The sequence below is a fragment of the Podospora pseudoanserina genome, chromosome 1, assembly GCF_035222485.1.
Source record: "Podospora pseudoanserina strain CBS 124.78 chromosome 1, whole genome shotgun sequence".
NCBI lineage: Eukaryota > Fungi > Ascomycota > Sordariomycetes > Sordariales > Podosporaceae > Podospora > Podospora pseudoanserina.
Window position 1 is genome coordinate 4,231,621 of NC_085920.1, and position 27,999 is coordinate 4,259,619.

The 27,999-nt window shown below is 52.5% G+C and overlaps 9 protein-coding genes across 9 annotated transcripts; 4 read left to right on the forward strand and 5 right to left on the reverse strand.

The window, feature by feature from the left end:
* Window positions 1-376: 376 nt before the first annotated feature.
* Window positions 377-2,887, forward strand: QC764_0014360 (uncharacterized protein; the record flags this gene model as incomplete). The annotated part of the gene is made up of 2 exons (XM_062939947.1): window positions 377-1,926; window positions 2,320-2,887. The coding sequence occupies 2 exons, from the start codon at window positions 377-379 to the stop codon at window positions 2,885-2,887; spliced, it is 2,118 nt and encodes a 705-aa protein (XP_062805437.1).
* On the reverse strand, window positions 1,941-3,081 carry PRE2 (Proteasome subunit beta type-5; the record flags this gene model as incomplete). Its single annotated transcript, XM_062939948.1, has 2 exons — window positions 1,941-2,878; window positions 2,944-3,081. The coding sequence occupies 2 exons, from the start codon at window positions 3,079-3,081 to the stop codon at window positions 2,150-2,152; spliced, it is 867 nt and encodes a 288-aa protein (XP_062805438.1). The 3' UTR covers window positions 1,941-2,149.
* Window positions 3,082-4,481: 1,400 nt separating this feature from the next.
* On the reverse strand, window positions 4,482-7,808 carry REG1_2 (protein phosphatase regulator; the record flags this gene model as incomplete). Its single annotated transcript, XM_062942481.1, has 3 exons — window positions 7,360-7,808; window positions 5,621-7,067; window positions 4,482-5,565 (listed from the first exon to the last, which is right to left on the reverse strand). The coding sequence occupies exons 2-3, from the start codon at window positions 6,316-6,318 to the stop codon at window positions 4,482-4,484; spliced, it is 1,782 nt and encodes a 593-aa protein (XP_062805439.1). The 5' UTR covers window positions 6,319-7,067; window positions 7,360-7,808.
* Window positions 7,809-10,123: 2,315 nt separating this feature from the next.
* On the reverse strand, window positions 10,124-13,640 carry TRM5 (tRNA(m(1)G37)methyltransferase; the record flags this gene model as incomplete). Its single annotated transcript, XM_062942482.1, has 4 exons — window positions 10,124-12,918; window positions 12,984-13,085; window positions 13,151-13,476; window positions 13,534-13,640. 4 exons carry the CDS (start codon window positions 13,638-13,640, stop codon window positions 11,849-11,851), a joined length of 1,605 nt encoding a protein of 534 aa, XP_062805440.1. The 3' UTR covers window positions 10,124-11,848.
* An 85-nt stretch (window positions 13,641-13,725) lies between these two features.
* On the forward strand, window positions 13,726-16,525 carry QC764_112280 (uncharacterized protein). The gene is made up of 2 exons (XM_062942483.1): window positions 13,726-14,082; window positions 14,136-16,525. The coding sequence occupies exons 1-2, from the start codon at window positions 13,870-13,872 to the stop codon at window positions 15,096-15,098; spliced, it is 1,176 nt and encodes a 391-aa protein (XP_062805441.1). The 5' UTR covers window positions 13,726-13,869; the 3' UTR covers window positions 15,099-16,525.
* QC764_112290 (uncharacterized protein) lies at window positions 15,141-16,865 on the reverse strand. The gene is made up of 3 exons (XM_062942484.1): window positions 16,594-16,865; window positions 16,279-16,452; window positions 15,141-16,218 (listed from the first exon to the last, which is right to left on the reverse strand). The coding sequence occupies exons 1-3, from the start codon at window positions 16,759-16,761 to the stop codon at window positions 15,298-15,300; spliced, it is 1,263 nt and encodes a 420-aa protein (XP_062805442.1). The 5' UTR covers window positions 16,762-16,865; the 3' UTR covers window positions 15,141-15,297.
* A 788-nt stretch (window positions 16,866-17,653) lies between these two features.
* On the forward strand, window positions 17,654-20,838 carry SEC10 (Exocyst complex component 5). The gene is made up of 2 exons (XM_062942485.1): window positions 17,654-18,094; window positions 18,168-20,838. The coding sequence occupies exons 1-2, from the start codon at window positions 17,896-17,898 to the stop codon at window positions 20,606-20,608; spliced, it is 2,640 nt and encodes an 879-aa protein (XP_062805443.1). The 5' UTR covers window positions 17,654-17,895; the 3' UTR covers window positions 20,609-20,838.
* Window positions 20,747-24,261, reverse strand: MSU1 (3'-5' RNA exonuclease complex component). Its single transcript, XM_062942486.1, has 2 exons — window positions 23,681-24,261; window positions 20,747-23,619 (listed from the first exon to the last, which is right to left on the reverse strand). Exons 1-2 carry the CDS (start codon window positions 24,145-24,147, stop codon window positions 20,985-20,987), a joined length of 3,102 nt encoding a protein of 1,033 aa, XP_062805444.1. The 5' UTR covers window positions 24,148-24,261; the 3' UTR covers window positions 20,747-20,984.
* A 2,058-nt stretch (window positions 24,262-26,319) lies between these two features.
* On the forward strand, window positions 26,320-27,999 carry QC764_112320 (uncharacterized protein; the record flags this gene model as incomplete). Its single annotated transcript, XM_062942487.1, has 1 exon — window positions 26,320-27,999. The coding sequence occupies one exon, from the start codon at window positions 26,320-26,322 to the stop codon at window positions 27,997-27,999; it is 1,680 nt and encodes a 559-aa protein (XP_062805445.1).

A 27,999-nucleotide genomic window follows, 5' to 3' on the forward strand; every position in this document is an offset into this window, starting at 1 on the left:
ATGCATTTTTGTTAAAGTTTATGAGAACATCCTACTTATTATTCGTTTGTCAATAGTTGCCACTTTTTCTCGATGTATTTTTTGGCTGACCCGTGGTAAGGTGTATAAGTGAGATACGGGCGAGAACGGTCCGCCGTCAGCTGGCAGGGGGTGTCAGACAGCCAAAATCTTGACCTATTCATCTTGTGCACTTTGATGGTTTCACTCATTGGCACTTCAATGACACTTATATCACAAATATTCGAAAGGTGGGTATACCTCAAATATTAATCAGTTCAAGAAGCTGATAACAATTTTCAGACAGCATAAACGGCTTTTCCCGTCATTTCATTTTCAGACCAACAAGTAAAAACCAAACCATGAGATTAAAGCCAACATGAAATTCTCAACCACCCTGTCCAATGGGCCACCAAAATATACACTGAGAACAAGGCAGCCATTATCATTCAACAGACACTGTCGATACTTGAGTAGCCGCACTCACCACAAATCTCTCCTCACTATTGCCATAGAGACATCATGCGATGACACCTGTGTCGCTATCCTCGAAAAAGCAGGCCCAGCAGCACGCTTACAGTTCAACAAGAGAATACCATCAAACCATGTTGAATTCAAGGGCATACATCCTACAATAGCCTCCAAATCGCACGAGATTCAGTTGGCTAAGCTGGTCAACGAAGCTGTACAGTCACTACCAGAGCACACCAACCACTCCCCAGAGGTCAAAACCATTTCTATCCGCGACCCACAAACAGGCAAATCCACCCCCCGACGACTTCCTGACTTTGTCTCCGTGACAAGAGGCCCAGGCTTCCCACGATGTCTAGACGTCGGCCTCGGAGTAGCCAAAGGCCTCTCTGTCGCCTGGCAGGTCCCCTTCCTAGGAGTTCATCACATGCAAGGCCACGCCCTCACCCCCCGCCTCGACCACGCCCTACAACAACCCTTCCCCCCTTCCTCCTCAACCCCCTCATCAAAACTCTCCCCTAAATTTCCCTTCCTAACCCTCCTCGCCTCAGGAGGCCACACCCAGCTCCTCCTCTCCACCACCCTAACAACCCACACCATCCTCGCAACAGTAACCAACATCTCCCTAGGCGACATGCTCGACAAAGCCGCGAGGGAAATCCTCCCCCCCTCCCTCCTCAGCTCCCTCCCAAACATAGCCTACGCCGCCGCCCTGGAACAGTTCGCCTTCCCCTCTCCCTCCTACAAGTACACCCCCCCTCCAAACCGGCACTCCGAAACCCTCCCCTCCCCCCTCCCCTCCCCACCATTTGAGCCCGGGTGGTCCCTCACCCCCCCTCTCCCCCTAAGCAAAGAAATGACCTTCAACTTCTCCGGCTTCGGCGGCCAAGTCCAGGAACTAGCCCAGTTCTACCCCCACACCAAACTCGACCGCGTCAGAGCCGAGGAATCCAACCAAATACTCTCCCCCCCATCCCTCACAACCGAACAGCGCCGGATTTTAGCAAGAGAAACAATGAGGCTGGCATTCGAGCACCTCGCTTCAAGGGTCGTTTTTGCGCTGAGGGAACTCCAGCCTGTGAGCGAGGCCGACAAGAGGCATGGTACCGGGAGGAATGATCTGAAAAGATTGAAGGGGCTGTTGAGGGGAGGACAAAAGATCGAGACGTTGGTGCTGTCGGGGGGCGTGGCGTCGAATAAATTTCTGAGACACGTCCTGAGGAGTGTCCTCGATCAGAGGGGGTGGCCTGATATAAAGCTGGCTGCTCCGCCTGTGAGTCTTTGTAGCGACAACGCGGCCATGATTGCATGGGCGGGGATGGAGATGTTCGAGACGGAGGGGGTGGAGACTGATTTGGGAGTGAGGTCAATTCAACGCTGGTCGTTGGATGAGAGTCTTGGAGAGGAGGGGACGAGGGGGGTGATGGGGGTTGACGGGTGGCTCAAGAGGCAGAAGATGTAAGATAGGTGCACATTAGCGTTCCAAATCTATGAGATATAAGCTTGAGGAGCTAAAAAGCAATCAGGGTGGTGGTAAAGAGTGCCGTGGTTATCATACACACGCATCCTCTTTATTTAACGTCTTGATTGCTGCTTTAATTCATCGTTTCATGCATTACCAACGCCCCTAATTTACCCCATTTCTTGTGCAAGTAAAAACCAGAACGCTCCTCCCTACCCTCTAAACCTCCTCCGAGAAATCACTCGTAACATTGCTAAACTCGCCCTTCTCCAGCTTCGTCTTCCAAAACACCGGGTTCGTGTCCGTAAACCCGTGCTTCTCCCACCCGCTCTCCTTGACATGATATAAGTTGATAAACCCACCCGAGTACGCATCCCTGTGCGTGGCAGCCAAGATACTCCTGCTCCCCAGCTCCAGCGCCTCCTCCACCGTCAAGTCGTACCTGTACTCGGCATCCAGCACGCCATACGCAAACGTCTGGCCGGACCCGACGCAAAACAGGTTCCCCGCCAGCCTCGTGCCGTCGCTGTCAATGTAGTACAGCGCCGGCCCTTCCTCCTTGGTGACGCCGGCGCACATGGTGCCCATCGACAGGCCCTTGCCCTTGTACTGGTACACCAGGTTGGCGAGGATCTTGCTCGCGGCCGCGACAGAGATTCTCCTCTTGTGGCGGAGCTCGTGGAGGCGGCACTGCATACCGAGCCAGGCGAGCCAGTACTGGCAGTCGGCGGCGCCGCCGGCCATGGTGCCGAGGAGGTCGGAATTGATCTCGATGACCTTTTTGACCGTCTGGGAGGCGATCCAGTTGCCGGCCGTGGCGCGGGAATCGGTCGCGACGATGATGCCACCCTGGAAGCGGAAGGCGAGCGTGGTGGTGCCGTGGGCGATCTTGATGGGGCAGTGGGGGTTGGAGCGGTCGTCGGTTGCTGCGCGGAGCCAGGCCGAGGGCTGGAGTAACGATGGGTGATTAGTGTGATGTTTGGGTGTGGTACAGAGAGAGAATAAAGACATACCTGAGCTACGGGCGGCATGGCAAACTTCAGCGAAAGGTTGGGAATAGACCCGGCGGCGAACTCCTCCTGCTCCTGCTCTGTGAACAGCTCATTCTGGGTGTAGGTCGGGCGACTGTACCGCGCAACGAGGGTGTCCATCTTTGCGTTCTGTGTTTTCTGTGTCGATCGAAGCCGTAAATTCTGTCGATTTGTTGTCGTCGATGAAGGTGGGGTTGGTTTTGGAGTTGAGGGAACTGTTCAAGGGTACTGGAAGTTGGCTGGCTTGGTTGTTCAGGTCGGAGCTCAAGGCAGCTCCTGTTGCAACGCGTTCAGCCCACACCACACAGCCTTGGAGGTCTGAGCTCCCCCTCCGCAGTTGAACCCCCCCCCAACCACCCACTCGCTTGGCAAATGGATTCAACGCCTTCCCCAGGTTTTCGAGAAGTCCTTATCCTGGTTGGACTTTAGCACATGCCATGTCCCAGGTAGAGAGAGCACCTCATTTGATTCTGGCGATACTACAAATTTAATTGTCTTTATTATTATTATTACCATTAGGATAGTCTATTAAGTAGACTCGTGCTAAGCCAACCAACGCTCCTTTTTGCACGCTCAACCCCAACCCTAACAGACCATTCATGATACCTGGTAGAACTATACACAACGTCAACTCAGACTCGCTCAGCACGCTATCAACCCCAAAACCCGATATCGCAAAGACAGCAACGAAGCACACAGTCATCAAGGCACCAAAGACACATTGAACGCAGTCGGAGAAGCGCACAAAACACAAACACCCCACGCTAGAGCAACCATAACATCATAAAAATCAGGAGACTCGATTAGGTGCCTCCAAAATATTGTGTGGTCACCCATGTTCCTTTTGTCTTCCCTATACTCCCGCGATGGCGGATGACCCAACTCCCAAGACCGCCCAAATTAGATATATAGTGCCTTATTGGAGGGTGCGAGGCTTCCCAAACTCCCACCAGTCGGTGACCCAGTGTCCGCACCTCACACACCAACCAACCCAAATGCACATCGTGAGCCCATTGCTGAGTAGGTCCGTCTAGCACAAGCTTTTTTTTCCCCTCCCTATTCCAGTTTGCCCAGCCAGATTGAGCAACCGGCATCAGTGAGGTCTGATTGCCTCCCTGATAAATAAAAACAAAAAAAAAACAAAATGGTCTCGAAACACCCCAGCCAATGCATATTTCGTTGTCGTGATTAACCCCTTGAAGCCAAAAATTTTAATAACCCTTCCCCCATGCGAATACAAAATGGCTTTGCCGTTTTTTTGCGGGATATTGATGACGATGAAGAAGATAATGTGGGAGTGGTCCGTTTGTGTGTGCGTGTGTCGCAGCGTGACCATTTTGTGAATCGTCATCCGAAAACCAAAAACAGGGCAAAATGGCCCAACGCACCGCAAAGTATGTCTTTATCGTACATCTTCAAAACTTTTTCGGACTGGGGCGAAATCGATGGGTATTAAGCGCAACCTCCTTCTGGAAAACACAGGATTGGTTAATAAGAAAAGTCTCGCCACAAAAAGAGTATTATTTCCTCCACCCAACATTCCAGATAACGTGGACAATGTCCCGGGCCGTATTTACCGTATCAATAACCCGGCCAATGAGGCCGGTTCCGCTCGATGATTCCGAATCTCCTTCTTCGTAAGGCATAAACATCCCCGACGATGTTCGTCGCATCCCCACTGGTTCTGCCGAAAGACTGGACGTCGAGGTTGACCGACGCAATCCAGAGCCGCCTTCACCAAAGCTGCCCCCGAGACTAGAGCTGGTGCTGGCGCTGACGCTCTTGCTGCTAAACCGGACGGGCTCGTCATCGTCATCGTCACTGACGTCGTCGTCGTCGTCGTCGTCGCTCGCAAAAAAGAGTTTGCCGGACTTCTTGGATGGCCGCAATGTCTCCTGAGAGGAAGATGGGGATACCGGCGAGTTCTTGTAAATTCCCGTGCTGTGCTTCATGGCCGTCTCCGTCGGCTCCGGCGTGTCGTCCCGGTATTTCAACGTGGTCGACGGCAGCATGGCGATTGTTTTGCTTTCCATGTTGCCAGCATGGCTCGCGGCCCTCCTCATGGTTGGTCTTCTCTTTTTGATGGCTGATCGCTTCATCATGATGGCACCGTCATCCGAGTCACTGTCATAGCGGACAGGCTCGTCGTCCTCGTCGTCGTCACCCTTGATCTCAACCGCAATGCACTGCTCCACTTGCTCGTTGAAATGGATGTGCTTCTTCTCGTTGAATGGAGATGTGATGCCGGATGATCTTGTGGAAGGGAACAGGCTGGTACCGTCATGGCTGACGCCTCGCGAAGAGAATGGGAAGCCGACAAAGTCAGTGGTGGCACGCTCGAGTCCTGGTCGTTGACCACCTCGCTTCAGCCCACCCTTCTGCTGCGCCTGCACTGCCGCCGCTGCTTGCTTAACCAGCGATGACGTTGACAGGGACCTCTGAAGCATGATTTCTGACATGGTCCTCTTCTTCAAAATGGTCTTCTTCTTCTCTTGAGGGGTCGATTTTGATAACCGCGAGCTCGAGTTTTTCAATCTCGGGTTTGACATGGATGCACCAGACTGTAATGGGCCATAAAGCCACGTTACATCGCAGTCTTTGAGCCTGTTGTGTGTTAGGGATTCAGTAGCAAAAACACCCCCATGTCAATTGTACGCACCAGTTAAGCGTCTCAGGCGAGACTGTGCTCAGCTTGTTTTTCGCCTTCATCCATGTTCGCCAGGAAGCATTTTCTAACCGCGCAGAGTCGCTGTAATCGCCTCTTCTTGAGACGATCAGCTTCCACGACGACCAGATATCCTCCTCACGCCAGTTATGCGAGAGGTAGTCCACATGTCGAGAAGGCCGGACCTTTAGTGAGATGTCATCCTCGGCTCTCTCTGATATGTCGGGTGTCCCCGGCCGTGAGGTGGCTGCCGAGTTCTCATCGTCATTTGGTGACGAAGTGTATGAGTAACCCGCCTGAGGACTTGGTGCAGGCTCAGACACCTCAATACGGCCGAAGTAGCCACCCCTCTCTTCGTACTGCGGAAAAATGATGTCGTCCTCCGAGGTTACCGACTCGGCGTTCCTGACTTCCTCACAACCTGACACCAGGGAGAATTTTGCCCCAGACTTTGTTGACCGCAGCTGGTCTGATGAGTCAATGCGAATAATGCGCGGCGAGGATGGCGTGGAAGACACGCTCGAGCTTGAATAGCTTCTTGTTGACTCTGGGTAAAGATCTGCTAGCCGCGAAGTGGAGGATGAGGTATGGAACCCCGAGTTTTTTGTGACGAATTTTGGTTGCGAGTGAGAGCGGCGCAACGTTGAAGCAGAGAAATAGTTATTCTCTTCGGATGAAATAACCACGGCCATGTTGAAAGCCTGAACCCTGATAATCAATGGAGCGCCGTCCAAAGTCACCTTCTATCCTTCAACAAGCAACCCAGAGGTCCTCTCATGGAGCAATTTAAAGTCGAAACCGTCTGGGCCGCGGCAGAAGATGACGCGATGTGAGGAAGGGCGAGAGACAATGCCCTCGACTTCTTTCTGCTGTGGTGTGAGCGGGAAAGCGTCCCGGTGGCTGATAGGGCTTCCGAGAACAAAGACGGCGGCCGGGTTGAAGGCTGCGCGGTTCCTTGACGTCGGGACAGGTCCTGTTCGGCGAAACGAGACGGCGCTTTTCTCGGTAAGCTGCAGAAATCACGATTAGACGGGTCCCAACAACGGAAATTTTGCTTGAAGATCGTGGTGTGAGGTGTGGCTTGAGCGAAAGCGGAATTCTGAAATCACTTCGTATGGTGTACCCGAGGTGAAGGGAGAAAATGGGGCTGGAGGTTTGGAGGAGCGAGAAGGTGTACGGATAAGTCACCGGCTCTTCGAGGTCTGGGCACCTTGGGCAGACTGAGCGGAAGTGGGTTTTGCAATATCGACCAGCCAGCTCCTACCCTGACCCCCCTGCCGGGTGTGCCGTCAAAACGTGGGATGCGTGACCCGAAGAGGGGGGGATTTGATGCTCAAACGGGGGTGTGGGGATTGAGGGTTCGGTTTGGCAATCATGGGGGTTCCACAAGGCTTTTGCCCTCGCTCTCCCCATTATCAAGCCAAAAAAAGGTGAGCGTGAGCTTGAGAGAGCGTGAGCAGGTAAGGTGAGGGATTGGAATTCGGCGATGCACTTGTACCCCATCGTCATGTGCCCCCCCACCCGTTTTTTTTCAATGGGATGTGCAGGCGCACAGGCAGCCAGCAAACCAGCAACCATCGAATGCCTTCTTCATTCGTCCCAGCTTTTATTGCCCAGCCCAGGGGAGTGGAGGGGACGAAAGCGGTAGGTAAGGTATGTTACCTTGGAGTAAGAGAGGCAAACAGGCCGTAGAATGGCAATTGGAAACACTGAAATGAAAACTGGTCACGTACCCTTTCTAGTTTTATGGACTACCGGTAGTTGGCTGGGGATGTGATGGATTTTATTTTGTTTCGTGGTTGACCCCCCGCGTCCCTCGTTCCTGGGGAATTGCGTAGGGCAGTTCGTTGTTGGGTTTGGAGTCTAGGAGGTGAAGCAAGGGATGGAGAGGCGTTCGTCGCAACAATCGATGCCGTCGTGATGGGGAGAAGAGGGCGATTGTCAAAGTCGGAGGGCCATGGTGGTCATTGCCGTCGAAAAGGTCTCGAGTCTGTCTGTTGTCGAGGGGGACAAGACAATGGATTTTCTCTGCAGACGTCCAGGGGCTGGTGGACGGGATGGGGAAAAAACAAGGTGGTAAAAATGCAAGTTGGGGTTCTGTGCGACGATGCCCGCCGAGAATTTGGAGCTGGACAACTGGAGGCGGTCTGGGGGGGGGGTGCCCGGTGGGCATTGACTTGACTGCACAGTGCAGGCGTTGCAGGTCACCAGGGAACCAAACCAAGGGTGGGCGTGGGAGGAAGGACGGACGCGGGAGAGGCGGGCAGACGGGGGGCAGACGAATCGCTGGGCTGGAATGGGCGACCAGGGTTGCGCTTGTGACCTCGTCTGGCGCCTCTCCTTGGTTGGTGACGGTTCCTGTTAGTCAAGCCGTTCAGTCTTTTGAATTGGCAATGGCACTCGAAGGCAGGATGGTTCAAATGGCAGCCGAACAGTCTCTTTGAATAGTACCGGGTCCTCCGGCAACTCAGCAAATAATAATCTCGAGACTCTGCGACTCCCGTCTCTTCCTTTCCACTGATCCATGATCTACCTTTTACAGACAGTGGTTGCCCTGTGCCCTGTGGTGACTGGCTGTGGACAGTGGACACTCCCAGGCTCGCCAGGCTGAGTTGAACACGGGGAAATGGAGAGAGTGGCCCATGGATCGACCGGAAAGTCTGATTCAGGTCCCTCTCCTGCAGGCGGCGCCGTGAGAGGTACCTTTGCACTACAACTCGGCGTCCCGTGCACCGGTCGCTTTCACCAGCACCAGCAGTCCAGAACACTGATGCTGTCAGAATCCCTCCCCACTCGGGGCTGTCCCATTGCGTTATCATTCCCAAAAAGTTTGGTGCTGAGCATGCTGAACAAGACGCCATCTTGTCTTCGTGTCTTCCAAGTCCTGTGCTCCACCGCAGCCTTCGCCTCTCACGCGGGGTCGTCTCTGGGCGTTCTTCTGCTCTCCACTGACAAGGCCGGCCGGAGCCTTCGATCTTCGAGAGTTACCCCGTGGCAGCGCCCTTTGTTTGTCGGCGAGGCGAATTCATCTTCATCGATCAACAAAAAGGGCAGTTCGGATCGGCAACTGGCTCGCTATGCTCCTCTGTTCCGGAACATCCTCGATTCAGCGGCTCCTCCGGCTTCTCCCGCGTTTCTGCAAACAGCGTCAAAGCCACCCCGAGTAAGGAGAGAGCTTTCCAATGCATGGGGTGGGACTTGGCTCTGCTTCCATTGTTTCGACCTCAAGCTTCCAGACACTCAGCAGGCTGGCTAGCTCGGTGGTGCTGGAAAGTGGGACCTCATCAGTCAAGCCGAGGCGAGTGCGACGGCCTCATCCATTCAAACCAGTGCACAATCTCTGGCACAGACTGTCAATGCGTGGAAGTGTCCATTCCCGAGATCAGCAGTTGGGACGTTTGATGAAAGGCCCAAAGTCGAGCGGCTTTGGTATCAACCATCACACCGTGGTATTGTTTCAACCTGTTTCTGCTCTACATCGGAGATCTCTTTAAAATAGCCCATCTCACCAGCGGACATTACCGCACATATCTCTGCAACACTAGTCTGTCCCTGCCAAAAAAAAAAAAAAAAAAAGGCTCTTCACTCCAATCCAAACAAGGACCAGCAGCCGCGTCAGGTTCTTCAAAGCGTCGACAGCAAATCCCGCCCTAGGGGAAAGCCGGAACGGATGGAGAAGTATGAACAGGTTTCAGTTATTCCTACATCATCACGCTTCGTCCAAGCTGCAGGAGTTCTTGAGATGCAAGATAGCAGCAATGCAGGGACTTTGGACATGAACTCCGGATGGTTTGGCAGATACGAGTGTTTTTAACTTTGACTGAAGAAACGGGACTCAGACAAGTACCTTATTCTCGTGGTCCTCAACGGTCACCTCAAGATATTCTTAGATTTATCCGTCACCGTTATGGTAGTTTCAACAAAACATCAACTTGCAAACTCAATTCAAGTCTGCATGCATAGTCCCAGATTAGCTGCTGATGCCCTCCAATAGAGTCCTATCATCTGGCAACGTTCATGTGGCCATTGGACACAACAACCCACCGATCCGGAACCATCTTCCCGGCGCGCCCTCGAGAGCTCCAGCAGCAATGTCACCTGCAGCCTGCCGTCGACAGCTATTGTTGGCTGCCGACGCTGCAACTATCTTCACGATCCGGGCTTGGCAGTCCACATCGGAAGCTGTCTCGTTGCTATCTCGCATCTTGCCAAGCATGCCGCCGACAATTTCCTTACATGGCGGGCTGAGGCGTATCCGGAGATATGTCCGGGGGTTCTGGCGGGGAGCACCGGGCCTTCCCGGGGGTTCTTGCTTTGCAGGTCGGCATGAGGTGCTATGGAATGGCAATTGCTCGCTGAATACACGGTTGAATACACAGTTCTAGACCTTTTGAAGGATATCTCGGCATTGCACGTTGGAAGCGGGTCAAGCAGACGTCGTGTGTAAGTGGATGTTTAATCAACAAGCATTTTCCTTTGACCTCTTTACATTCCACCCAGGAACTGATCATGAGTTAAGTTTATGCTTCCCCATTCAGTAAGTAGCCTTCAACCCAGACGACCGAGAGTAACCATTGACTTCCGCATCCCACAATATCTTAAACCCGTCTATCCCTATCTCTCCATCTCACCTTCCCTCTCGTGACGAGCTGCATATCTAGAAGAAATCCGGGTATCCCACGCTACATACATACCTAGTTCGCACTATACAATACGACCGGTTAAATCGGTGGCGTTTCCTGTCGTGTCCCAGTTCTTTGCTCCCCTTCTCTCGCATCTTTCACACCGTTGTTGCAGCTGCAAGAACAGGGCATGGCAGTGTAGCTATGACAGCTTGCTTATCTCCCCGCCCCCGCCCTTCGGGAAGCTCGTTGATAAGACGAACAACAACGACACCAGAGACCGGTGAACTAGGAATTGGGAAATTCTCTTATCCTTTTTACGACTAGAATGGTCCGGAACCGGATGTGGTTGAGGAAGATGCAACTGGGAGTTGGGGAGGGAGGTAGGGAGGGGTGTTGGCATTCTTGGTGACTTCGTCATCTCTCGACCAGGTTATGTCATCTTTTTTTTCCATATGAGGGGGGAACAATTGGGATGATTTATACACACACACGCCATAAGAATCTAGAATTCCATAAACCTCCTCTAAACAAAGAGATATGCTGCGGGGGCAGTTCTTGACCGAGTCGACAGCCACGTCTCTTCGGACCGAAATGTTTTAAATGCCGGTTTAACGTGGGGGGGATGGAGGATGGGGACGGGAAGGGTAACTAACCCCTCCTCTTGGGAGCTCATGGGAGCTGTTTCGTGTCACCACCACCCAACTTTGAAGCTTTTGCTCGCCGAGGGGCTTGGGCGAGGTAGGTCGTAGCTTTAGAAGTTCCAATATGCGGGAGAGGGATGGATTGCGTAGCGTAGCAGTACAGCCGGTCTGTAACATCCCTGGTGTGCAGGTGTGTAGGTGTGTGTGTGTGTGTGTGTGTGTGCCCTCATCCGACGAAACTTTGACATAGGTAACAACACACACAATGGGATGGGAGGACGGATCGGACGATGTGCTGCCACCACCTCACCCCTGGGATTTTGGCAGCCCCATCCCCACTTTCGTTTAAGCAAGAGTTGGGGTCTTAATCCGATGTCATCCATGGCGTGCCGTCATTTATAAGAAAAACACACACAACGAGAGAAGATTTCCCGGTGGGAACTTTGTCCAGAGGTTTGGTTGATGTGAGCTGTTATATGTGCGTTGTATGGCGTGAGTTACATCGGGTGGGCCTCCCGTGCAGCCGGGGTGGTTTGTGTGTGTGGTAGGGTGTGTGATGTGATCTTTGCCTGCCGGGCAAAGAGAGATGGGATGGGGATACACTGGGGGTGTGGGGGTTGTTTTTTTGGAGGGAGGTGTTGATAAATTGGTTGTTGTTGTGAGATGCATATCCTTTGGTTTGATCTCACCCTGTCAATTCGCGAGTTTGGGGATGCCACTGATGGTAATGAGCACGTAAATGTCGCGATTATTCGGTTTGATATCATGATCACATATTCGAGCCCTGGCCTGGACGGTATCATGATGCCAGATGAACATGAGCATGATGTGAAAGTAGCCGAAATCTTAGTTGTAGACTTTTCCCCTGCAGCCCGCCCTATGTGCCCCTGAACACCATGCTTCCCTCCTATGTTGCCAATGCCCGAATGAACCCATCATAGTCATGAACAGCCAACCTAGTCCCTCGCCGCAAAAGCAACGGCAGCCGGAAGACGGAATGTAGCGCAGTACATGCTCTTGGCCGGCGCAACGTCTCTCACATTGTGAACAGCAACCTCGCCTTCCCCATTAAGATTGTAGTCAATGTTACCCGGCTTCATGGGGAAACCAAGATACTTGGTAAGCCTTTCGCAGATATCAATCAACGGTCTCTCGTCGTCGGCCTTGAGCGCGAAGCAGTGGACGTGAACAAGAGGCAGAGGAGTCTTCGTGGTGGGTGCGAAGAGGTTTTCTTGCAATTGATAGATTCCCTTGAACGAGCCGACAAACTCGATTGCCGAGGCTGGCAGGTTCATGACGAAGTGCGAGATGGTGGGAGGGAGAGGATACGTTTCTGTGATTAAGGGCTTTAGCGGCTCCGGTACAAAACCGGGCGTGGTGGGCTTATCCGTCTTCTTGGACTTTGATCTCGGTCCAGGTTTTGTGATGACGACCTTTTCACCCTTGAGGGATGCCGCTAGAATTTCATCCGTCGCTTGACGGATGAAGCCGAGGCCATCCTCGCAGAAGGGACGAACAAAATCCTGGACCTTGTTCTTCTGGATGTTGGCCTTGAGACACTTGTAACTTTCGGGGTTCTTGTCGTTGGCCCAGACAAACACACGTTTTTTGCCGGCTGGGAGGGCAAAGGGGCCGATGCCTGCCATCACGTCGCATACCACCTCTCCTGGCTTGAAGAAGCTGATGATGCGGGTGTGTTCGTACTCGAGCTTGCTGTTCCAGTACACCTTGGAATAGTCGAAGTTGAAACTGCAGTTGTTTTCAGTGCAGGAGACGTTGAGGTCATCTTCGCCAGCCAAAACTTCGTACTGGAAGGTGCGGAACTCGGACTCGGCTCCGACGTTGTCGACTTTGTTGATGACAGTCTTGATGCTGGGGTTCTTGTCAAGGATTATTTCTGCTACTACCTTTTTGTAGGGAAGGTAGCTATCTCGGAGGTTCAGGTGAGCAACGTGGCCTGCTACGTTGAAACCAGATGGAATCTCATCATGAAGTTCAGGGGGGAGGACCGACTCCATGGTGTCGCCTAATTTGATGCAGATGTGTGAGATTGCCATTCTAACAATGTATACAGTATCATGTGTCTCTTACGTGCGGTCCAGTAGTCATATTCGAGTGTGAGCTCATAAGGAATGACTGTCAACTCCTCTTTCTGAATTCCTTCTTGAATAACAGGACCCCATGTCGTCGGTTCTAAAATGGCGAGCAGTGGTTAGCATATGTAGCCTTAAAACAGCATTGATTTTGACACTATTTACCTTCAGCCTTCACACTTGGGTTGAGTAAGATACATTTGCGACCTTGCGCACCGAGCTCCTTATCTGGGTGAGACACAATGGGAGATATCCTGTCGACCTTGAGCATCTCCTGGCTTGTTTGAAGGGCCTTTCTGTAATGCGCAATGACCTTGGGGCTTTGTATGGCGGCGGCAGCCAAGTCCACCTTCTTGCTGAACAAGGCGCGGTTCAGCGCTGCACCGGCGCCTAAACGAACAACGGGTGGACGAAGAAAACTCATCTCCACGTTTTCTTGTTGTCCTTTCACAGCGTCAACGCTTGGTGTGGTTCTGCTTTGGGCTTCCATTCTCTCAGAAAGTTAACAAGTAATTGTAATGAGAAGAAGAAACCGAGCCTCAATTTACCTTCCAAAAGTTGAGTGAGCGAACGGTGCCTCCTTCATGTGAGCGTAGATCTTGGGCACAAGGCTGAGTGACTCGGAGGGGTGAAATTTTGAGGGGGTCCACAGCATTTTTCCAAATAACCAATCATATGAGACATATCACGCCACTGTAATTGAGACCTTCAGCCTTGCCTGCTGGTGATGTCACTTCAGCCTCTTAGAGAACGGACGCGACAGTTCGGGCCTTTTTAGTGCGCGTTTGCTTTTTCTGCCTGGAGATGCTGAACAAGTTCATCCCCGTCTGCTAAATAGAACGCCATTCGTGTCGCGATTTGGGACGGAAACCCTCCGAAGTCACATGCCGCTGCTTCCACTCTGGAAGCCGTTGACATGGTCGTTCGGTAAAGTCGTTGAAATAAGAGCACTTTTCAGGCTGAAAACCTGGGGAAACTGTCGGAGAGATATCCCGACTTCCTCCTTTAACAATATGGCACAGAAAAGGACCATTCACTCATTCTTCACTCCGGATCCAAAGAAACAGCGAATCGCAACGATTGCTGACGAAGATGAGGTGAGGTTGGCTTTCTTTCAGTGATGCGAAACTCCAGACTAACATTGAGATAGACACCCACTTACTCCTCACACAACACATACCCCTTTCCTATCAGGGACCTCTCGAAGTCCATCACTAAAGAGCTCACCTCCCTTCCAGCCAGATCAGGAAGGCCCATAAACGACCAACCAGAGCTAGACCTCATCTGCTTTGAGCCATTCATCCCCTCCTACCTCGCCAAAGACCTCTTCCGCTTCCTCCGCTCTGAACTCCCTTTCTACAGAGTAGAGTACTCCATCAAAAGATTCGGTGTTGAGACTCAAATCCGCACCCCAAGGTACACCACCGTCTTCGGACTCGACCACACCTCCCTCTTTGACGACGACAACCCCAGCATCATCCTCGACGCCAGAACCCACACCCGAATCAACATAGGTGAAGCCTACCCACGGTACTCGCCCCGTCCAATACCACAATGTCTCGACGCTCTCTGCAAATCAACCGAAGCGGCCACCAACTGCAAGTTCAACTTTTGCCTGGTGAACTACTATGCCACAGGATCAGACAGCATATCCTTCCACAGCGATGACGAGCGGTTTCTCGGTCCAGAACCAGCTATCGCCTCCTTCAGCCTAGGAGCAGCAAGGGATTTTCTCATGAAACATAAACCTGTCCCACTACCCCCAGACGGCCAAACAACAGTATTCAAGCAGCTCAAGTTACCCCTCGCGAGCGGCGACATGATTCTCATGAAGGGCAAAACCCAATCTAACTGGCTGCACTCTATCCCGAAAAGAGCTGGCAAAAGCAGCCAGTATGGTGATGGAAGGATCAACATCACCTTTCGGAGAGCCATGGTGAAAGGAGGGACTGATAATTACTATAACTACAATGTCGGCAAGGGTCCCGTTTTCAGATGGGATGACACAGCCAGGGAAATGAAGGAGTGGAAGCCAGCCCCCAAAGCCAGCCCGGAACGTAAACCGATCACATATCCCAAACCAGAGAAGGATGAGCCAGAAAAAGCCGACTGATTTTGAATTTTCCCAAAAGTCTATTCACAGTATCTAACATGCTCTTCGCTGGCAGAATGAAAATGACGAGACAGAAACAATGAAAAAAGAAACAAAACAAGAGAAAACCGCCGCCCTGTCGCCCAATATCGTCCTCGTATGACCCTGTCCTCTATATCAAAACCCAGACAGAAAGAAGAAAGGAAGAGCAATATCCGCCCTACCTCCCCATTCTCATCTGCGCCTTGGCAAACTTGCACAACGCCCGATAGAAAACCTGGTACCCCACCCCTTGGTTATCCGGCACATGGAAAATCTCCGTCAACCGAATCTGCCACGGTGGGTAACCGGCAAGCTCAACAAAGGGATTGAACAACACAAGCAGGTCAGGCTCCTCCATGACACTCTCGCTCAGCTCGGCGTCTACTAGCTCGGTGGTGATGTCGACGGGCTGGAGTTTTTTACGCTGGGACATCTCGGCAAGGGTCTTGGTCAGGTCAACAATGGAGTCTCTGCCATCTTCGGCAGAGATGAGAAGAATATTAATGTTCTTGCGGTTCTCATTGTTGGGGCTGTTGCTGAGGGACAGGAGACCGGATTGGACTGGCGGGATGTGAGGGGCACCGAGCGAGACGGAGGGGAAGGAGGGGCCGAAGTAGGTTTGGAGACGCTGGGAGATGGTCTGGTGGGTTTCCTTGACGTAACCTTTGAGGATGCCAGTTTTCTCGTAGATGGAGAGCTGAGTGATGCCCGCGCTAGCGCACCAGGCGGCAATGTCGGCTGCTTCGTTGACGAGCTTTTCGAGGCCGGCTCCGCTGCGCCCTTGATCCTCGAGGGTCAGGATGACGCTGAGGTGTTTGGGAAGGCGACTGAGGTCTTTGATATCACGCTGTATTAACTCGGGGGAGTGGTGGTGGTGGTGATAGACGGTGTAGAAGCGGTTGCCAATGGCATGGTAAGCCTGGCGGAGGCGGATGTGGATGGAGAAGTAGAGGTGGATGAGGGCGTAGATGAAGATGTGGAAGTGGCGGCGAAGGAAACGGCGCAGACCCAGCTTGCCTTTTCGTTCTTCTCGTGAGACTTGGGAAAGGGAGGCTCTTCGGGTGCGGTCGAGTGGTGGTGGGGGTGAGGGGAGATATGGCTGTTTGATGCTTAACGTCAGCGTTGGTCGGATCACATGCTTTTGGTTTGGGGCGCGTACCTTGAGAAGGTTGACCTTTTCCTCGGGCGTCAGAAGCCTGTGACTGAACTTCTCATCCTTACGATACCGTTGCAGGTCTTTGGCGCTGAAGGGCATGGCGTATAGCAGCTTATTGTCGATGCCGGAGAGGTCGGCTGGGGTTTGGTTTTGTGGTGGTGTCCGTAAGCGTGGCTCCTTTATGATCCAGCAGAGTTGGGTTAGACGCAAGGATTATAGACTAATCTCCAAGACTACAACTTCCAAGAAACAATGTTGCCTAGACGGAATGTTCGGCTTCGATGTGGTAAGAAACAGGAAGAAAAGGGGGTTGCATACCTCGCCCAGTCTGGCGTCTCCCTTGGAAAAGTTGGACTCCATTGCAGCTTCCTGGCACACACCACCCTTGCTCCGGGTGGGAATACCTGCTGCTCCTACTGATACGGCGAATCGAGTGAGGTGAGTCTCGGTCAGCCACGTAACTTCGTCGCGGTCTGCCAGTGACATCCGAGGCCAAGCATCTGGGTCCAGGGCATGACGGAATGTGGCTGACGTTTTTTTTTCTAGGAGCTTTTGGCAGCTGTGGGTGTGATTGGCTTGCAATTCAGCACCTATTTTTCCGTTAGGAATCTAATACTCTAGCTTATACTTAGGAGCTTAGTATCTCGTTTATATTAAAAAATGCTATTTATTAAAAATAAATTATAATTAGTCCTTTTCATAATAAAATAAAGTAATATTAAAAGCTTTTACAATTAATATTATATTTTTATTAAAATATAATATACTATGTTATTATATTTATTTAATTACATATAATAGCCTTAAATATTAAAGTAAAAATATTACTAAATCAACTAGTATTTAAAATTTGAAATAGACTTATATATTAGTTTTAACTAATTATGAAGTTTGATTTTTCTAATTTTTTATTCTGTATTTATATAAAATTTTAACCTTAAACAAATTTCTGACATTAAAATGAAATCAAAATTGCTATTAAAATTATTTACTTTAATATTGTTAAGTATTGAATTTAGATTTCCTATATTTTCAATTATTTTATCAATTTATAATTTAATTAGTATTGCTAGATTTTTGAAGATATTTTAAAATACTTGATTACTATTTATAGTATAGTAGTTAGTTTAAAGCTATAATTAATATGATAAGTTAGATATTTAAAATGTGTATATTTAATTTCTAAGGTATAGTAAAGATGTAATGCTAATACTCTAAATTAAAGCTATTAAAAAAGCTACAAAAATCGGTGCTGCGAGCCGATTGGCCCCAAGTGAGCCCACCACAGGGCAGCCCACTGGCCATGCACGGGCCACACCTACCTGCCCAGCCCCACCTCAGCCAGCCTACAGGGGATATGTACTGCTGTAACGGGACCCTTGGCAGAAGCTCCCCGCGGCGGCACCACCTAACCTGAAGACCATTGACTATCCATTAAACCACAAGCGCATTCCCCAAGTACCTACCTTACACCGAGGTGACAGCTATATCCAACGTACGACTAACTCACGACGACGACAAATCCGGGGGCCATCACACCAGCCCTCCCCCGGCCTGTACTAGACACTCCATGCGCTCTCCCTGTCGGGCCTTGAGGAGGTGACAATCGCCGCTGCCGCTATGGAACGCGGCGGGTCCAGTGCCTCGCGCTCGCTGTTCCCGACAGGGCCCAGCTTCACCCTCGAGGACTTCTCCAACAAGGACTTTATCGTTAGGGACTTTGTCGACTCTCTCGCCGAGACTGCCGTTCCAGCAAGCCGCCGCTCAGGCTCGGCGAACCAGGCCTTCGACCCGAAACCACTAATCCGGACATTCGAAAGTGAGAAGCTCACGCAGCATCTTCCTATGCGTGTTTTCTAACAACATATGCTGATACATCTCTCACTTGATAGACGCTTTATCACAGCTGGGTGCATTGGGAGAAGAGCTACAGGAGAAGGAATCAGAATTACTATCACAGGTCCGCCGCGCCGAGATACAACATGACCAGACGCTCGAGACACTCGGTCGAAAGCTTGATCAGTCCATGTCCCAGTTTGAGGCCCTGGACTTGACCCTAAACAACAACGCAAGTTCGAACGGAAGTATACGTGGCGGTGGTAATGATGGGGGCGGTAATATCGCTGTACAGATTGGCGAGAAGCTTGAGGAGTTGGACAGGAAGAGAAGGAAAGCGCAGGACGCCAACTTTTTGATTCAATGCTGGACAGAAGTCTCGGAAACGGGGCAGGTGACTTCATTGGAAGAGATACAACGCCAGGGAGGTGCCGAGAACAAGATTCGATGTGCTGTTATTGCGCGACAACTGATGCGCATCAGTCAGCGTTTGGATCCGGCGTCATGGGGTCAGCAAACGAATGGGTTCCGAGGAAACGGTGTTACTAATGGGGTTACTGGGACTAACCGAAGGCATAATACAAGAGAGGCGCTGGAGAAGTTCTCGGAGCTTTTGGAGCAGGATCTCCTGAAGCAGTTCAACAACAGCTACCGGCGCCAAAACTTTGACGACATGATGGAGTGCGCAAAGGTTCTTCTGGATTTCAACGGCGGTGCCAGCGTTATTGCCGCCTTTGTCAACCAACACCAGTTCTTTATCGACCGGGATCAGCTCATTACAGACGAGGTCACTGCGGACGGTGATACGTGGGATCAGTTGGCTGATCCTGATTCAGAACCACCCGGTGTTGAGCCAAGTCTGCAGTCTCTCATCGACGAAGTGAAGATTGTAATGCAGGAGGAGTCCTTCATCATCAAACGGGCTTTCCCGTACTACGAAACGGTTCTTATCAAGTTCATCCAGCGCGTTTTCCAACAGTCTATCCAACAACGACTCGAGATGGTTCTGGATAAGGCAACTACCATCTCTGCGCTGGCCTTCCTGAGGTGCTTGCACTCATCACGAGCTTATATCGGGGCACTTGTGGAGGATCTCAAAACACACGGCCTTACTGAGCACCCGGAACCATGTTCTGCTCAAATAGCACAAACACTAGACCAGCAGTTGGAGGAGCTGTTTATCCCGTACTTGGTTGGCAACGGTTACATCGACCGCGAGAAGAAGAGTCTGGAAGAAATGTACAACTCTCTGCTTTTCAAGTTTACGCTGTATCACTCCCGAAGGAAGAAGGCGCCAACCGGGTTCATGGCATCTCTTGCCCAGCAGGGCACCCAACTAATATCCTCGGCCAAAGACGCATACATGGAGCGTCTGGAGTCCTCCGATCTTACACCTACTCAAAAGCGAACCATGCTTCGTGTGGCTGGCATTCGGGATGACAGCAGCAACAAGAACGACATTGAAGTCTCGGAACAAGACGGTGTCCTCAGCGTAGCCTACGCCAAGCGCATGATTGGCTGGCTGGCCGAATCTGTCCGTCGCACCCTCGAGATGGGATCCTCAAGCGAGACTCCCAAGGATGTCAACATCTTGCTCAACCTGCTCTTGACGAGCATGGGCCAAGTGTACGTCGAAACCGCCCTCGACGCGGCTCTCGACCTAGCCACCTCGCAAGAAAACACCAAGACAGAACCAGACCTGTCCTACCTCCCTAATATTCGCCCGGCAGTAACCATCACGAACCTCATGTCCAGATTCATCACCACGGTTCTGATCCGCCTGGCGGAGTCAAACACCACCATCCGCCGCAGCATGGAAGCGCAGACCAAACTCGCCATTGAGGCCACGGAGCGGAAGACAAACGCGGTGATGAAGTCGACAATGGACGTTGTTTTGAATTACGTACCCAAACTCCTCTCACAGCAAAAGAAGTTGGACTTCAAGCCCAAGGACGATGATTTGGAGGGACTGGTGGATACACTCCAGACCGTGCCCTGCCAGTTGATTTGTAGCTTTCTCTCCCAAAAAGTGGCCGTGCTCGCCCGTCAGGCGGTGGATGGGCATAATCTGGAGATGTTTTGCTCTGAGCTCGCGCTGGCGGTTCATCGGTTGCTGTTTGAGCACTTTAAGAAATTCCAGGTTAATGCTACGGGGGGGTTGATGGTGACGAAGGATATTGCAAAGTATGTCAGCACGTTGAGGGAGTGGCCTTTGACGAGGGAGGTGGAGCAGATTGTGGAAGTGCTGACGGAGGTTGGGTACTTGTTTATTATCCAACCTGAGGCATTGAAGGAGAGGTCGAGGAATTTAGCGAGCGGGCCGGCGGATGGGAGGATGGGTGGTGGGTTTGGGGGGTTGGTTGGAGGGGGGAATGCTGGGGTTGCGACGACGGCTGCGGTGGGTAAGAGGTTGAATAAAGCGGATTTTAAGCAGTTTGTGCTGAAGAGGGAGGATGCGGGGAGTGTGGGGGTGCAGAGTGTGTTGGCTGGGTTGTGAGGATGGTAGTAATGTATGGGGGTTGAAGAAAGGAGGGAGGTATATAAAGCAGTTGGAAGCTTTGGAAGGAGGAGTTGAGGTGGCGTGTTGTTTCTTTCCAGGGTGTTGCTTATACACAGACGGCTTACAAGAGTTGGTGGTAGCGATTCAAAGTCTCATAGGTGCAATGATACCAGTAAGAGGAAACAAACATTTCTGCCGGCTACTCTTGAACAAGTCCATGCTCCCTATCTTCATTGTTATAGCCCAACGTTGCTTTTCTTGTGCGTGTCTCTTTCCAATATACCTTTTGGGTTTTCATACATGCAATGTAAAATCCTCATATCTATACAACCAACACAGCCCTTTTCTCCGCTTCTACTACCCAGCGGCTTCTTTACTCAGCCTCGGGCAGACTATACCTCCTCACCGGCTTCACCGTAATCTTCTTGTGGTACACATTGATATCAACCAGCTCCACATCCAACACCTCCCCAATCTTGAATTCCTCAATCAGGGCAAAACCCTCCACGTGTTCCACGCCGACCGTAGCCTCCAGGTCGAAATAGTCGAGCTTCCCCTCCAAATCCCGCTTCGGGTTGATCGTGACAACAGTAAACTTGAACGTCTCGGGCAGCTGGTTCGGATTGTCCCCGAATTTCCACGCGCGCAGCATCGCCTGGAGTATCCATCTCAGATTACCCGCATTGTTTCCAAGCGCGGTCGCGTGCACCTCCCGAAGACGAACACGAGGAAGGACAGTCTCCTCCAAAACCTCCTTGGAAAACGGAAGGAACTTGTGGACGACCTTGGTATTGTCGGAGCCGTGTTCCTCGATCAGGGACCGGCCAAGACGGTGTTCCTCGAGCAGGGCTGCTTCGATTTGCCAGTGGGTGATCAAATCAGCGTACCGTCTCAGGGGCGAGGTCACCTTGGAGTAGGCGTCAACACCCATGGAGAAAATGGGGCCGGGGGTGGCCTTCAGCGCCATGTGGCCGCGCAGATTGTTGAGTTTGTCGAGGTCGGGACCAATGATGCGCTCTCCAGCGAGGAGTTTGGGGTTGATGACCTTTTCGGCGAATTCTTTCAGTGTTTCCAGGTTCTCTTTCTTGGTGACCTGGGTGCGGTAGGGAATGGGGATGTTCCGGTCGGCACACCACCTGGCGGCAACCTCGCCGGCAAGTACCATGAGCGGGCCGACCAGCTCGTCGCCTGCTGTGGTTGAACCCTCATAGGCCACTCGAATCCAGGGGTCGTTGTAACATTGTATCTGACCCTCTGTTTTGATCGTTTTAACATCGTCTAGTGCCACCTTGGCTTTCGGACGAGGTGTGAAGGCTGGCTGAGCCCCCTTGGAAAGTCGTTGTTTGTGAATGGCCTGGCCAAGCTGATGCAAAGTCTTAAGTTCAGATCGGTGTTTCTTTGAAAGATCGCCCGCCGTGACGAGGTTGCGGCTAGGAGGGGACCGCGCTGGGCGGGGGCCAACCTCCAACACTTCATTTGACGGTGTTGGTGGTTTGTTGATAGGTTCATCGAGTACCAAGGTGACCTCTTCGGGGGTTACGTAGACTACATCTCGTAAAATACCAGGGGTGATTCTATAATCCTTCAGGGTGCCGTCGGTCTTGACCAGAGCGCTGAAGGTCAAACTTGGCTGATTCGCGCCCAGAGAAAACGCGTCGCGTACAGCTTCGCCATCAAACATATCCTCCTGGAATCCAGGAAGATATACCGTTTCAGCTCGTAGCGACGCTGCCTTGGCCTGAGCACTGTCGGGTCGGACACGCGAAGCAGGGTCGGCAACGTGCAGATGAACCCAATACTCTTCATCAGTGAGCTTCTCGAGTGAGATGCCGTCATCCACATCGAGCGTCTGCTCCGAGTCAATGCAGTAGACTGTAGAAACTGCAAAGTCTTGACGGAGATGCTCGAGCTGATCGGGCGCAAGTGGTTCCGGTCTTTCTGCTGATTTGGGTTTCTGCAGATTCAGGCCCGCGTCTCGGTCAAGCTCCAGTCCTGGAAGACGAAGGGCATACCGTGGGCTGATGTCCCAAGGAGAAATGTGGCCAATCTCTTGCAAAAACGTCCAGGCGGAACTGCGATCAAGCAAGGCATCTTGGTATCGTCCAATGGCGCGCAAGATAGCGGCGCCAACCCAGTGATGCTGCGAAGCAGGTTGAAACCAATCATGGGCTGCCCACATCTCCATGAATTGGATGATGGAGGCACCAAGTCCAGTCCACTCGACAGGCTCAACATCAAGAATGGGAACAGCATCGCTCTTGGCTAGTCCTATTGTGCCGTGGGGTGTCCATGGGCGATGACGCCGGTTTTGGTCAATTATCTTCCGTACTTTGATTGCGAAGTCTCGAAACTTCATGGCGTCCTGGGCAACTTGACGGGGAATTCTTCTTGATGAGTTGCCCAGGATTTCGTAAAAGTTACGGACCACTTCAGCAACTTCGTGCACGTTCCGTTGCTTATCAGTCGAGTTCACCGTAAACATACGGCCTTCGTGGTGACGTTCGCCCAAAAGAGCTGCGCGGAAGGCTGTGTCATCCACCGATACGACCGAGTGAACAGCATAGAGCGCTTCAGGCGGGAAAGATGCTTTGCCGCGCTTCAGGGTCATTGGGAGCAAGGTGTCAGCAATCTCGTGCAGGCTCATAAGCTTGTCTTCGTCACCAAGCTTTTTTCCTGCATTGTTCAGTCTCTCGACATAGGTCTGATGCAGCAGGCGCGCCTCGGTCTGGAATTTGTACATCTTTTTGATCAGACCGGATGCGATATCTCGTGAGGGGCCCGCATTGATATCCTGGAGTTCGTCAAGAAGGAGGTCGTCCCCGGACAGAGATGGAATAGCACTGATCACGGCACTTATCTCCGCCGGATCCTGCACAAAGTTCTTGACTACGAAGGAGCTGCGAAACACGCGACTGGTAAACCACTTGCCCGTGTTGGTGTAGAAGTGGTTTTGGCCATTGAAGTTGCCCAAGCAGACAGCGAGAAGCCTCACTCTCCAGCCGGAAGAGCTACAGTGATGTATCAGCACTAAGACTCTAAAACAAGTAATGGTTGGGGTCAAGCTCATACCTGACTTCCACAAGATCTCCTGGTTCCAACTGCGTGCTTGTGTACCCCAAGCTAGAGATATCACTGCTGTCAAAATCGAAGCCAGCGGTTCGGTTATTGGTCTGGTCAAGCCTAAAGCTGGAATCACTGACGGCCCGTGTTGCAGAGTTGAGGATGGCGGATGGGGGTGGAGTGGCCTCATCGTGCTGCTGGGGCGTGAGGTCTGGATTTTGTTCCTCCCATAGTCGAAGCTGTGATTTTATGTATGGTTCCCTCCTCAGTCTGAACTTGTCTGGTAATTCTGGCAAAGGGGGCAACCTCCCTGGGGTCTGTGCAGAGGTGTTCACCAGGCGGCTTGATATTGGCTGAGATGGCGATAACGGTGCGCATGGCTGCGATATCCGTCCCAGTGGACGTTGGGTTGGGTTCTTTTGCAATGTCTGGCACCTCCAGCAGACGTAATGCCGTCCGGTTGTTGAGCGCAACATGTCTGTGATACTGCGCGGGGCTGTAAGTGACGACACAGCGTGGGGTTGCGCCAGATGAAGTCAGCCCTGCCAGTCACTTTAACGTCCCTAAAATTTTTGGAGGCGCGTTGCGACGCAAAACCTGGCAGGTGGCGGGCACGCGAAGTCAGCTGATTTCTCGTGGCGCTGTTAATATGGGTCACTGGCTGCTATAACCCTAACCCTCCATCTACTGACCGTTTTCTATCCTTGCATAAATCTTGATCTCTTTCGCCATCCCCGTCCAGAAGTCCTCCCCCATACGGAGAGTACCTCACATCTCCTACGATGTCGATACGATGGGATTGAGAACCCTGAAGGGCTTCCATGAACAGCTCCACTTCGTGTCCATGAAGAGGAATTTTGCTCGGGCCCAGAACAGTCATGTTGGGGGAAATGGGCCACGTCGCTCTTGGCTTCACAAGCAGCAATCCATTTTGGTGGCCTTTGACCGACGATCAGCATTTTTATCATCACCGCCTCGAGGAGCCCACAGAGTCCAAGACGGTTTCCCCGGCGCGGGCTCTTGGACGGTTGATGGATGGATTGATTGCAGGGCCGTTTTTGTTTACAGGGTTTGCTTGCCCACGTTACACCGTTCCTGGATTGGACTGCACGCATCCATGCAAGGTACGAGACTTGGCCCCACCACCATCGCGGCGTTTGCCAGGTTTGACACTTCCTGATCTCGCTATTTGTGCGGATTGCCTGCTCTCCTTTGATGGGATGTTTGTTGTTAATTATGCCCTATGTCCTGTGTTATTAGGGATCATAGATGCTGATGAGATTAAGCAGATAAGCACTTCATCCGATGCCATCATGCTCTTGTTCTACAGGACGTCACAGCTGCCTGCCGAGTCAGGGGCTGCCAGCCGACAACACGAACGGAGGTTGCCACGATCATCATGCAGCTAATATACCCGGTTGTTGGGTCCCGTCTTTTGCACCAGAAGGGAAAAAAAATTCGTCAAGGCGATGTTTCGACGTGTGGAATATGGCGAGTTGTTCCAGAATAAATAATCATAATGCAAACATCTCGAAAAAGAACAAGGCGAAACCTGAAACACACAATCCCCCGATCGAGCACGACGGCGTGGAAGTGTGGCCCGGCTGGCAGTTCTCGCAGATTTTAATGTCGCTTAAGTCATTTCCTTCGACGGCGCATCAGCCACTCAGGAGTCGGTCTTTTTTGCCGTGCCTGACCACACGCGCTAGTCGCCCAATGGGGCTTAGATCTTCTTGGGTTTTTCTTGGGACGTTTCTGGGCGTGATGGAGATGCCGCAATCTGCTGCAAAGCTGCAACCTCCTTTTCTTTTCTGGGAGGTGGTCATCTTGTGCTAATTTACCGCCCTTACTGCCAGAAACCCCAATGCCACATCGAAAGGCTGGAAAAAGAAATCACAGAGAGACACGCCCGGCCGCCGCTGCATCTCAACAGCAAACGGGATTCACGGGAACCGTTGACGATGATGACGACCGTCCCCCGGATCCATGGCATGGGAGGATCATGATGGATTGTTCGAGACATGGCCGGCTCATCCATATCAATAGGAGATCGAGTGATCCCGCAATGTCAATGGCCTCATCTGGGTGTCTGGGTCCCTCTCCTGTTCATCTCTGCTTCTGTTCGTCTGCCATACCCACCCTCCTCGGATCTCCCAGAGCGGACGGCGTTGCTCGGCAAAGTGACCTTTGCTAATGAGAGGGCCTCCACCAGTCAGCGCGGCCGGCACACCGACATGGTCTGTCAGGGTATCTGTCCAGGATTAGGGGACTGAGCATCCACGAAAGCATCCATTCAGAGTGGGCTCTGGCCCCTTCCCGATGGAACCTCCTCCATGGCGCCAAGTGGCTGTTGACCCCCAGTCATCACTGGTACTAATTACCGCTGTCCCCCGTTTCGCCCACTCTGACTTTGCTTCTCCCCCTTTACCGACTTGGTCCGTCCATGTTGATATAGTCAACATCGAGAGCATCGTTTCTGCTTTCGTCGTTCGTTACCTCTCTTTCTCACACCACCGCTTCACTCCTTTAGCGGGCATTCGTTTCTTGGGAACGCGATCACGAAGAGTCAAAGAAAAAAAAACCCACTCGAAGATCTCTGTTTAATTCGATCGTCTGGAATATTGTCGGGGTTTAGGAAAACATTCATCATGAAGGCAGCCGTTGTAGCAGCGGCCGCGGCCGTCCTCGCCGGCGGTGCGAGCGCCCACAGTCACCGTCACGCCCACAAGGCGCTGTTCCAGAAGAGGTCGCTCAACGACACCGAGGTCTGCGTCCCTACCTGCACCACCATCTACAGCACCATCTACGGCGAGGAGACCTGGATCCAGCCCCCCCCCAAGTCCACTGAGGCTCCTGTTCCCGTCCCGGTCATCACCACCACACCCGAACCCGAGCCAGTTGTTGTCCCAACCACCACCACAACCGAGCCGGCGATCGTTCCCACACCCATCCCGCAGATTTGCCCGACCCCGGGCACCTACACCTTCCCTGCGACGACCATCGTGGTGACTGAGACTACCACCGTCTGCGCCGCCTCCACCACCGAGGTCCCCAGCGGCACCCACACCCTCGGCGGTGTCACCACCGTCGTCGAGACCGCTACCGAGATTGTCTGCCCCTACGCCACCACCGAGGTTGAGAACGGCGTTGTCACCAGCGTCATCAAGACCACCACCTTTGTCTGCCCCTCGGCCGGCACCTACACCATTGCCCCCATCACCACCGTTGTCCCAAGCGTCACCACCGTTGTTGTGCCTGTCGTGACCACCTACTGCCCGGGTACCTACACCGCTCCTGCCGTTGTCACCACCATCACCGAGACCAACGTTGTGGTCTACTGCCCATTCACCTCCTCCGAGATCCCTGCCCCCACTCCTCAGGCTGTCACCCCTAAGCCCCAGGCTGCCCCTGAGCCCGCTCCCGCTCCTGCCCCGGCCCCTGAGAAGCCCAAGGCTGTTGCCCCTCCTCCTGCCAGCACTCCTGCCAAGGGCAAGGGCAGCGTGGGTGGTGGCAAGCTCGGCGGAAAGGGCAAGCACTGGGCCATGACCTACACCCCCTTCCGCCCCGATGGTCACTGCAAGACCTACAGCGAGGTTGATGCCGATGTCAAGATCATCGCCAGCAAGAACTTCGAGGCTCTCCGCATCTACTCCACCGACTGTGACACCCTCCCCAACGTTGGTGCTGCCGCTGAGAAGTATGGCCTCCGTCTGATCATTGGTCTCTTCGTCGGCAGCCCCGGTTGCGACAACGGCAACCCCACCATTGCCCAGCAGATCTCTGCTCTCAAGGAATGGAAGAAGTGGCACCTTGTCGACCTTTGCGTCGTCGGTAACGAGGCTCTCTTCAACGGCTACTGCTCCGTTCAGCAGCTCGCCGACCTCATTGTCCACACCAAGAAGGAGCTCGGCTCTGCCGGCTACACTGGCCCCTACACCACCACCGATGTGCTCTCTGCCTTCGAGGCTGGTGACATGTCCCCGGTCTGCAACGTCATTGACGTTGTTTCCGCCAACGTCCATGCCTACTTCAACTACCAGACCACTCCTGGTCAGGCCGGCAAGTTCGTTCGCAGCCAGCTCGACGCCGTCTCCAAGATCTGCGGCGGCAAGCCTTCCTACTGCATGGAAACCGGCTGGCCCACCTCTGGTGTCTGCAACGGTGCCGCTTGTGCCGGTGTTCCCCAGCAGAAGGAGGCCATTGCCTCCATTGAGCAAGAGATCGGCCAGTCGGTCGTCTTCTTCTCATTCCGTGACGACCCCTGGAAGAACCCCGGTGCTTGCAACTGCGAGCGGTCGTGGGGCTCTGACAAGGCTTTCGGCTACTAA